Genomic DNA, 10,779 nt, shown 5'->3' on the forward strand with positions numbered 1-10,779 from the left:
ATAGTGATAATATCAGAACGGCAACTTATTAAATTTGTGATGGCAAGACAAAGAATTTACAGCAACAAGAGGCCCTAAAAGTGAATATGATTTTACAAGGAATGGCATAGGCAGCCACCTTACTAGTTATCTATGTTCATTTTCACATAAAACGTTGGTAAAATCTACTGTCACTTAACAAGGACAAACATCACTCTTCAGTAATACACAAAGACAAAGAACGTCATGTTGATAGGCCAATCAAACTCCCAGGTCTGAAGCTAACCATCAGCAAAGATAAACTAATACATACTTGATATGCATATATTGACTTAGAGAAGGGGAAATACCTTCATGCAGGATATGCAGGATTTCCATTTGTGCAATAGACAAAATCTTCTGTAATTGTTTTCACAACATCAACACCTGCATGAAGAATTCCCGTTGTGTTTCTGCCAAATGATCATGACGAATTCCACTCGTCTCAAATGATCATGACGAATTCCACTCGTCTCCATTGCCACAGCACCGATGCTTGGTCACCATGGCAAGAAGAATATGCAATGAACAGCTCCTTAAATGCCCTTTTCACAGTAATTAGATATTTATGTCCCTCCATCAAAGTATCATTTTTCAATATGTCTTCCAAATACTCATACTTAAGCCGCAGGTCAAGTATCACGGCGACACAAATTGTCAAGTACATCAGCTTCCTGTACTTCATAAATTTCCTTTTCATTTGATGAACCATTAACCGAATGGTAGAATTTGAATGTGTAGCCTTACTTTCCAATACCTCATTCACTTTCCAAAACTCATGGAAAATAAGAATTGATGTTAGATACAAGGAACCTAAAAGTACCTTAGTAGCATTATAGAAAACTTCTAACAGTGTGACCATCTCTTTAGCCAAATTCAATTGCTTAACGGAGAGAGAGCAACGGTAAGCAAGGTCTTGAATAGATAAAGGCCCAGATGCTCTCTTAAAAAGTAAAATAGTATGGGTAGCCGAGTGTAGGTGTAGCCCACAGAAATTAGCTATGGGTTGGTTGAAATAGCAGAACTAGCAAGTGTTGATGCTCTCTTAAAAAGTAAAATAGTCTTTGCCATCAAGAAGGTCGAGTTACACCTAGTGCTAACAGCTAGGCAGACACTTTTCTCGGATTCTATGCCTTCTTGAGCTACAACATCTTTAAATTTTCGCCTTCTTGACTCTAAACTCTAAACAATAATCTCTCTATGATATTATCTATAGATGCAGAACCAACTTTCAAACCATCTTGAACTATCAAATTAAGAGCATGACCAACACAACAATGGTGTAACATCTTCCCTTTTCCAACTAGGAGTTCCCATCCTAGCAGATTGGTTTTCACAAAGTTAACCATTGAGTCATTAACTGTCGCATTCTCCAAGGTTATGCTGAAGACCTTATCCTCCACACTCCACTCAATCATAGTCTTTAAGATAACATTGAAAAGATTGACTCCATCATGTGAAGTGTCCACACTAGCAAAACTAATGATCTTTTTAGCCAACTTCCATTTCTTGTCTATGAAATGGTAGGTTACACACATGTAACCTAATCCCTGGTTGTTAGTCCACAAATTTGCTGTCAGAGATACTCTCTTTGTTGAGTTTTTTAAAACATCTAACAGCTCTAGCCTTTGCTCCTCATACACAGCCAAACAATCATTCTTAACAGCGGTTCTGCATATTGGTTTGAACGAAGGATTTAAGCTACATACGAATCTCCTAAAGCCTTCATACTCAACAATACTGAAAGGAAGCTCATGCAATGCTATCATCCCAACGTGTTCTTTTTTTGCTATATCTTTGTCATACGTAAACTGTTTAGAGATGGGCTAAGTGCTATCAACCGTATGAACAAACTCAGCAATCAGGTTCGAGTCAATGTCGTAGACTGGGCAAAGTTTGTTCAAACAATTGATAGCACTTTGCCCATCTCTAAGCGTTTTAAGTATGACAAAGACATAACAAAAAAAACTAGTTAAGATGATACTATTGCATGAGGTTCCTTTTAATATTGTTGAGTATGAAGGCTTAGGAGGTTCGTAGCTATCTTAAATCCTTCATTCAAACCAATATGCAAAACCACTGTTAAGAATGACTGTTTGGCTTTGTATAAGGAGCACAGGCTAGAGCTGATAGATGCTTTAAAAAACTCAACAAGTAGAGAATCTCTGACAGCAAATTTGTGGACTTCCAACCAAGGATTAGGTTACATGTGCGTAACCTGCCATTTCATAGACAAAAAATGGAAGTTGACCAAAAAGATCATTAGGTTTGCTAGTGTGGACACCCCACATGATGGACTCAATCTTTTCAATGTTATCTTAAAGACCATGATTGAGTGGAGTGTCGAGGATAGGGTCTTTGGCATAACCTTGGACAATGCGACAGTTAATGACTCAACAGTTAACTTTGTGAAAAACAATTTGCTAGGACGGAATTTCATAGTTGGAAAAGGGAAGATGTTACACGATCGTTGTGCTGCTCATTTTTCAATTTGATGGTTCAAGATGGTTTGAAAGTTGGTTCTGCCGTTATAGTTAATATCAGAGAGAGAGTATTGTTTGTTCAGAGCTCAAGGTCAAGAAGGCAAAAATTTAAAGATATTGTAGCTCAAGAAGGCACATAATCTAAGAAGAGTGTGTGCCTAGATGTTAGCACTAGGTGAAACTCGACCTTCGTGATGGCAAAGACTATTTTAGTCTTTAAGAGAGCATTTGATGCTTTAGCTATTCAAGACCTTGTTTACGTTGCTCTTGCTCAGCTGAGCAATGGAATTTAGCTAAAGAGATGGTCACACTCTTAGAGGTGTTCTACAATGCTACTGAGGTACTTTCACGTTCCATGTATCCAACATCAAATCTTGTTTTCCATGATATTTGGAAGGTTAAGTAGGTTTTGGAAAGTGAAGCTACACATTCAAATTCTTCCATTTGGTCAATGTTTCATCAAATGAAAAAGAAATTTATGAAGTACTGGAAGCTGATGTACTTGACAATTTGTGTTCCCGTGATACTTGACCCGCAGTTGAAGTATGGAGATCTCTTAAGTATGGTTATTTGGAATACATATTGAAAAATGAGACTTATAAGATGGAGGTACATAAATATCTAATTGCCATGAAGAGGGCATTTAAGGAACTATTCAATGCATATTCTTCTTACGATGGTGAACCAAGCATCAACACAGAGGCAATCGAGACGACTGGAATTCGTCATGATCTTTGGGCAGAGTGTCATCACATTGTTGAGAAGCAGAGGAGTCGCTCAAAGCGTACAGAGCTTGATACATGTTTGAAGGATGACATGGCAATTTTGACATATTGGAATGATGGAAGTTCAATTCTCAGAAATATGATGTGCTTTCTTGTATGGCTTGTGATGTCTTACCCCTACCAGATGCCGTCCCTTTATAATCCAACGGCTGCAGCCAGCCAAGATGCACGTTCTAGCACAACCAAAGCCCAGTTTAATTAGCCAAGTGTTTGCATATGTTGTTACTTTAGAAAAACTAAGTGTCACGTCAGGAAAATTTTAGAAAATTGAAGTTAAATTATTGTTTATTTTTGCACCAAAACTAATAGTTCATATATATTTTGTACTAAATGTGTATGTAGTTTTTTCTAATTCCTGACTGCTATCGCTAAACTGGCTTTAATTGTACTAGATTGTGCATCTGGGCTAGTTGTAGCCAGCCAGCCATTGGATTGTAAAGGGAGGGCATCCCATAGGGGTAAGGCAGCCTGAAGAGTTATAGAATCTGGACCCGGCAAGGATGCGGATGGGTTTGTCCCGTCCCAGTTGCACCCCCAAGGAGCAGCCAGATTGAGTCTGTCGTGTCACTGTGACAAACTGTGGAGCGCATCGACTTCAACCAGCCATGCTCGAGGATCTTGTCGGACAAGCACCATGGAAAGAGTTGAAGGAAAGGGAGAACCCAACGGAGAAGCGGGGGAAGTGGAGGGCGGGCAGGCCGCTAGACCCAGCAAGATGGCGTGCGCTCGGCAAGAACTGAGAGAAGAAGTTTAGCAATTTCGTGGCTGGGAATTCTCCCATCGCGGGAAAATATTTGGGAAGATGAGGGTCAGTTAACTTAACACTGCAGGCAAGTGATAATAATGGCATGGGACCCACCTTAGAGACATAATTAGCTCCAAAGACTGTGGATGCCCTAACAATGCCACTGAACTAAGTAGTATATTTCAGGGCTTCAGACATTCAGCTATAGGCTTAGCAGATCAAGAGCAAAGGAACCGTTCTTTATTCAATACAGGGATAAATATGTACATTTATTTGACTCTTATAGACTTTACACATATGGACAAGGTAAACGCGTACAACAAGTGAGGAACTTGATAATAGACTTACAATAACAACAGCAACACAGCAGGCCGTCAGTGCTCATCGATTTGGCCCCGTCTTAGCACCAAGTGACCTTGAAAGTTCTCTAACAAGGATAGACTTCTCCTTGGCTTCTTTGTCGCCTTCAAAATGCCATTTTCTCGACGTGTCTTCAGCCTACAGTTTCAGAATGTGGGAAAAGGCAGATCAACTTTTGTTGCACAGATCAGAAAACGGCAGACTTAAACCAGCACTGAAGTACAAATGTACAATCTACCTCCATGTCACAGAAAGATAACAGGAAATACAAGAGAGGTTCAGAAATAATGTTACCCATTTCCTCAGTGGAGCTATTTGTTCTTTGATCATATCAGCATGTGGTTGCACAGTGTCTTTTCCTTTAGTTCTGACATCGTCTACCTGAAAGGAGATATCAATATTGTTTTTGAGAGAGGAGATTTGCCATCTCAAAGTCTACTGTGAATACCAAGATGTTTCATCGTTTTTCTTTTCTATATTGTACTTAATTCATTCGGCATACTAAATGGTCACAGTTAAGTATATTGCTGCCGTTTTATCCAAAAATATTGAAAAGTGGTTTTATCAACACCAAATAGGCACTCATTGGCTACCACATGAACCCACATTGCATCCATATTTGATAAGAATCCGATCATCCGAATCTAATTCCTCAGACTTCAGGTTGATTGTGCCATCCTATCATATTGACTATTCACCCACAGACAATGGTCAAGATTTGAAGTTATAAATCGCCTGGCATCCCTTAATTCATTCGGCATCACAGCTTCACAAGTACTCCCAAAATACCCCCTAACCTCATCGGAACATCTCAAAACCTGCCTAACAATCCCTTAATTGCCGTCTTATCTTGATTATTTGAACATTCGATGTTGTATGAGATGGAACAAAAATATTTGAATCTATGGCTGAACTTTTTAAGAAAAGATAACTATGTACATGAAACATGGCAAGAAACTCGAAACAGAAAAAGGGAGAATAAATTTTTTATTGCACCATCCACTGGATAACTACTAACCGTCCGCCGTTGCCACACCTTAATAAAAATAAAAGACACCCTTCACAATTTCAAATCTCTTAGACACCTCGACATCCTCACTATTTTCCCCACCTCTAAACTTTGAGCAATCAGGAGTGCTAGTTTCTTTCTCCATTTGTATGCAAGATGGCAACTGTCATGCAAGTAATGCAACAATTGATAGCATACTAGGTCAGAGCAAGTTCAATTTTGAAAAACAGAGCAACAAACAATTGAAGACCATATTTTCTGGAAATTAGTTGATTAGGAACCAGTCCTAAGAACTAATATTACAAAATTTGTGAACCAGTCCTAAAACACAAACAAGTCGCGTGAAAAGTTGTTCAGTCTAAAGCAAGTTTAATCACTTACTGAATGCAACTGTAGTTTATGTGCTGTGTACAATAGCACAGCTGTTGCTCCTCCAAACACCAATATAGTCCCAGCAACAAATGCCTTTCCAACTGCAAGCACTTAAAAGTGAGAACAACAGATCCTTGATTACAGCACTCCAACTCAAAATGTTAGAGGGAAGCAAACATACCCTGTGAGTATCCAGCAATTACAGACTTTAACTTCTCAGGGTCCATGGGAGGAGGATGCCCATCATGCCGCCGCTCATTGGCAGTTGATGCAGAGTAGTGAGGCTGCTCATTTGGAAGTTCCCATCTGCAAACAAATCCACAAAAAAACACTTCAGGAACATGAAAATGCATTATACGGTTCCACTATTAGCATTCACTTAACTAACTATCATGGAATAACTGAGAGCCTGAGAGCATAGAAAACGCTCAGGTGACAAATTTAAATCATATGAACATATTAGACACTGCACAGAAAAGAAACGGTTTCCAGACAAATTCATACTCGTTATGATGAATCTAATGGTACAACCCTACCAATTTTCTGTCACTAGATCTATAAATTGCTGGACTAATTATTAGTCAAACAATACTGGTTTTGAATCTTGAAATGTGTGGGCATCTTCTAAGAAATAAATGAAGGGAGTAATATATAGCCTACTGCTCTGATATCAAGTTAAGTTCCTAATCAGTTAGTACGGAATCTTGAGCTGTCAAATTTCTACGGTTCCCTAACACATATGCATAAGTAAACAGCTCCAGCAATCAGTTGCATTCCTAGAGGAGCCTTGATGAATGCTTCTGCACTTATAATAAAACAAATAAAATCATGACTACGTCGTGTGACCATCACTTACGAAGTTATACCATTACAGAGAGCATGCTATTAATAAAAGAGCTTTATCTTATATTCTTGGTTTATAAAGTGGAGATAGGACTGTAGGCATGTGTTTGACTTCTTGCTTGAACGACCCTAACTATCAGTGATATGTAAGACAGTAAAAACATGTAATAATCACTTCTAAATTTCAATTCATCTTGCATCAATAATCAATTTTCACTATTGTTGACTATCCCTTTAAAAACCTGCAGCTATAGCAGCTAAAAGCTCAATATAATTTAAGTTGCTAGAGATTTTGTTAAAATATAAATTTGAATCCAAATAGTGTTAATACTGACTATTTGGGTTTAGACATAAAAAAATGTGATTGAAACATAGCTTGGGAAGCATGTGTAATTAGGTATGTACTTAATAAAATAATTTTGGTACATTTGCACATAGCTAATTTAGCAGGCTGTAAGTTCTGAACTGGTCTGTACCAATTCTTGTATAGCTCAGTGCACTGAATAACTAAAACCCCTCTTAAGAACAGTTTTTAGATGAAACAAAAACCTACTGCCTCGATAAGCTCTTAACCCGTTTCCCTTACATTGTGCATATTACTCGTATATATGATTCTTTAGGTCCACAGTCCACACCGACTAACAATTACTTGCATAGATCAAAAGATGTATCTTTCATTATCCAAGCATGAATCATCGGGTACACATTCCTTAATGCAGCACATACACACAAAAACTGCACCAATTTCAGAACAGAACTACTGTGAGCAAAACAATTGGAGCACAACTGCATAAGAAAAGGCACTAGAGGCTCACCTTTTGGGGCCGAAGGTCGCCTGCGGCAGCGAGATGTAAGAGCGGAGTGGGTTGAGCACGTCGGGGGACACGCCGGCAGGCTCGGCGCCGCCCTGTGGGAGGGCCCAGCGGGAGGTACCGTAGAGGGAGGGGTCGGATGGAGGCGGCGTCGGCTTTATGGGTATGGAGTGGCGGAGGATCTCAGGGAGCACGTCCGGCGACGGAGGCGGGGACGCCGGCCTGGGCCCAAGCGCGGAAGCGGGGAGCTTCTGCGCGAGGCGGCCGGCAGCGATCTTAGACTCCTGGAGGAAGTAGGCACCCTCCTTGGCCGCGAGGCGGCCGGCCAGAAAGCTCATCTCAGGCGGCGGTGGAAAGCAACCGGCGGTGGAAAGCAACCGGCGGGGCAATTGATCGAGCAGGCGGTGTGCACCAGCGGATCGAATGGAAGGAATTAGAAGTCCAGGGGTCTGCTGAAAGGTTTGGGGGCCGCGGGTTCTTGTAGGCGCGGCCGTGCAAAAGGAGTGACGTGGAGACTGAAGAGCAGCGTGGCTACAAGAGTACAAGCCAAAGGCCATATTGTTTTTTTTTAAGGAATTTTGTAAAAAAATCAAAATCACATTAATATAGGTTCGAGGAAATGCATTGCAGATCCTTAAACTTGGCTAGCATGTTCACTTTCATCCATTAAATTGCATATTTGAAAGCAATGTCAAGATGTGATTATCAAGTGGAAGGAATTAGAAGTCGAGGGGTCGGCAGAAAGATTTTTATTGTGTGGTATTACCTCCTTTCAAAGTAGTGTCTATATGTGATTATGAAAAGAAAATCTATGAATTGCTTTCGTTGATTTTTAAATAACCCATGGAAAAGTTACTTTTGTCATAAAATTAGAAAAAGTCTCTCCAATTCTTGCAATTCTCGTGGAGTAGCCAAGCTATTTTTTGGTACTCGAAATCAGTGACTTGGATTTGTATAAGAATCTATACAAATCCATATTTTCCGGACGGAGTGAATACATCAAGTGTTTATCTAATTATCTTCCCTAGGATTTAACGAAAATTCATGATATCGCAACCTAGCTAACATTGTCCTATTCTTGAGTACTGTAAATCGTATGTTCCAAAGAAGCCCAAGCCCTTGTTGATTTCTCACATCATCGGTTCCTCCTGGTCTGATCCATGTGCTTGGTTAGTTGAAAGGAAAAAATAATTGAAGTAGTTTAGGATTGTAATTTCCAAGATTGAATTCAAATGTTATCTAGGAATTCTAAATATAAAATCGAATAATTTAAGCTTAATATCTGAAATTTATTATGTATAAAAAGCACAACTATCTAAACTTCTTAAATGTAATATTGAAAGCATCGGATCTTAAAGGCAAAAGGTTGCATCATCTATTCTAGTTCTAATGATTAAATTTTGAAAATTAATATACAATAACTAAAAAGACAAGACAATAATAATTAGATCGAATCGAGGAAATAGGAAAGCTCAAAGAGCCATAGCCGCCAGAGTTTCAATCTTTTTCTGGTTCCCTGTCTCCAACTGTTCATTCATCATTGGGCAATAACTGGGGATCACGAATTAGCGAGAACTTTAAGTCCCCATCCATTCGATAGTGGAGACTTAGGGCGTGTTTGGGAACGGTCTGGCTTCACGAAACTCCCTCGATCCAGCTTCTCCCAGCGACTCTGACGTCCCGATCGGAGTTAAAAACGTTCGGCACTGCTCTGAATTTGATTGGGCCGAAAGCCCATTCTCATCGGGTTTCTGAGAAGTTTGTGAGAAGTTAGGAAGCTGGACTGCTTCCGAACACACACTTATTCCCATCCTTGCATAGCCGTCACGATCTATATCATAAGCTAGGATTATCATGGCTTGCATTTATGTTTTGATTTGAAGTGGCGGTTTGGTCGCATGCCTTGCAAAAGATTTATCCTCAGCCAAAGCGTGTCACCAACAACTTTTCAGTTACCGGATTAAGAGTTCATGAGCGGCATCCACCATTTCGAAGATTAATTGGATGATTACCTCAATTAAGAAGTAAGAATTACACTAATGAATCATTGAGGGAAACTAATTCTTGGAAAGCAAGTAAAAGAAGTCGTTTCATCTGGACAGCCCCTTCCACAAGGCAGACCGTCCGATTTCTTTGCCTTGGTCAACAAGTCCTTCCGCTACATCAGTCAGCGGAAACTGCATTTAAAAAATTCTTACTAGAGGGAATTAGAGGCTTAGTACCGCCAACTTGTTTCTTATAAACATTTCTATGTGTAATCAAGTGTCTAAGAGAGAAGTCCATCTCTCTTTCGATGGCGACGTACGGATCACAAGTCAGTGCGGAGGGATGCGGTCTTGTACTGCAGGTAGCACAGAAAGATTTTGTACAAATTTCAATACGCAGTGGCGTTTTACCAACACCAACTGCTCGGTAGTTAAAACTATGCTGGCACAGTATAAACCGTATAAGATTTTGTACAAATTTGAGTATAGGCCAGTGAAGTATCAGGCATTGGCAACTACTCCCTCCGTCCTAATTTAGGGGACGTATTATTCAATTTTTCGTGTCCATCTATACCTGGCATCGAACCTTTTTGCCAAGCTGCTCCCAAAAACACCCTCCGCATGGGGTTGCATGCATTAAATAATGGTAGGCTATTGGACCAACCGCAGGTAACTGCAGCCCGTGTGACTAGGCAAGCCGGATAAAAAATCCTAACCTGTTGGTTCCATTAAGAAGCGACGCAGCGTCTGGCAGGGATAAAGTAGTACTGTTGTGAGGGTAGAAGAGGAATTTGCTTGGGTTCCTTGGTATTTGCGCCAAAACTAAGACGCCTGAAATAAACGGACGGAGGGAGTACTCTGTAAGAACTAAACGCACTCTGATTTCTGAACTCCAGAGCCAGTGTAGTGCAGAGCCAACCAGCGCTGTGACAAGTGATGAGCTGACTCATCATGGTGCACGATGTTAGAACGAGGGAAAAGTTTCATGTTTGCTGTTGTGAATACCTCTTTCAATTTCTTTAAGAACTGTGTACTTTCCAAGTTTCCCTTGTGATGTGAATCCAACAGTTTTGCACAAAAGCAATGACATAGTTGTTTTGCACGGCTCCCCACGCCCGCGTCGTCTTTGGGCGGCTCGGGCGAAACCCTAGCCGCCGCCCCTGTCCTCCCAAGCTCGTCCCTCCCCTCGCCGTCGCCGGAGGAGGCCGGCGGGCTAAGCCCGTCCGGCGGACGGCAGCGGTGGGGTCTTCTCGTGTGCGACGGCGGGGTCTTTCCTGAGGAGCAGCGGCTGCTTCGGCGGGCGCATGGGGTGGGCGGCGCGGGGGGTTGGCCGCCCGCTGGAGGCAGGCAGCGCGCGGACGTCCTCG

At 41.0% G+C, this 10,779-nt stretch overlaps 1 protein-coding gene and 1 non-coding gene across 2 annotated transcripts; both read right to left on the reverse strand.

The window, feature by feature from the left end:
- Positions 1–1,820: 1,820 nt before the first annotated feature.
- MIR5199 (microRNA MIR5199) lies at positions 1,821–1,964 on the reverse strand. The gene has a single exon (NR_126950.1). It is a non-coding gene; the product is annotated as a microRNA MIR5199 (primary transcript).
- Positions 1,965–4,248: 2,284 nt separating this feature from the next.
- Positions 4,249–7,917, reverse strand: LOC100823445. The gene is made up of 5 exons (XM_003563968.3): positions 7,431–7,917; positions 5,954–6,078; positions 5,782–5,873; positions 4,686–4,772; positions 4,249–4,529 (listed from the first exon to the last, which is right to left on the reverse strand). The coding sequence occupies exons 1-5, from the start codon at positions 7,763–7,765 to the stop codon at positions 4,413–4,415; spliced, it is 756 nt and encodes a 251-aa protein (XP_003564016.1). The 5' UTR covers positions 7,766–7,917; the 3' UTR covers positions 4,249–4,412.
- Positions 7,918–10,779: the final 2,862 nt, after the last annotated feature.

The sequence above is a fragment of the Brachypodium distachyon genome, chromosome 1 (genome assembly GCF_000005505.3).
Source record: "Brachypodium distachyon strain Bd21 chromosome 1, Brachypodium_distachyon_v3.0, whole genome shotgun sequence".
NCBI lineage: Eukaryota > Viridiplantae > Streptophyta > Magnoliopsida > Poales > Poaceae > Brachypodium > Brachypodium distachyon.

Bases quoted from the DNA above. Each gene is read 5' to 3' on its own strand.
- LOC100823445 (XM_003563968.3), bottom strand. From the start codon at position 7,765: ATGAGCTTTCTGGCCGGCCGCCTCGCGGCCAAGGAGGGTGCCTACTTC. The intron at 6,079-7,430 runs GTGAGCCTCTAG...ATTTGTTTGCAG, and splicing joins GCGACCTTCGGCCCCAAAAG to ATGGGAACTTCCAAATGAGC. The intron at 5,874-5,953 runs GTATGTTTGCTT...AAGTGCTTGCAG, and splicing joins AATTGCTGGATACTCACAGG to TTGGAAAGGCATTTGTTGCT.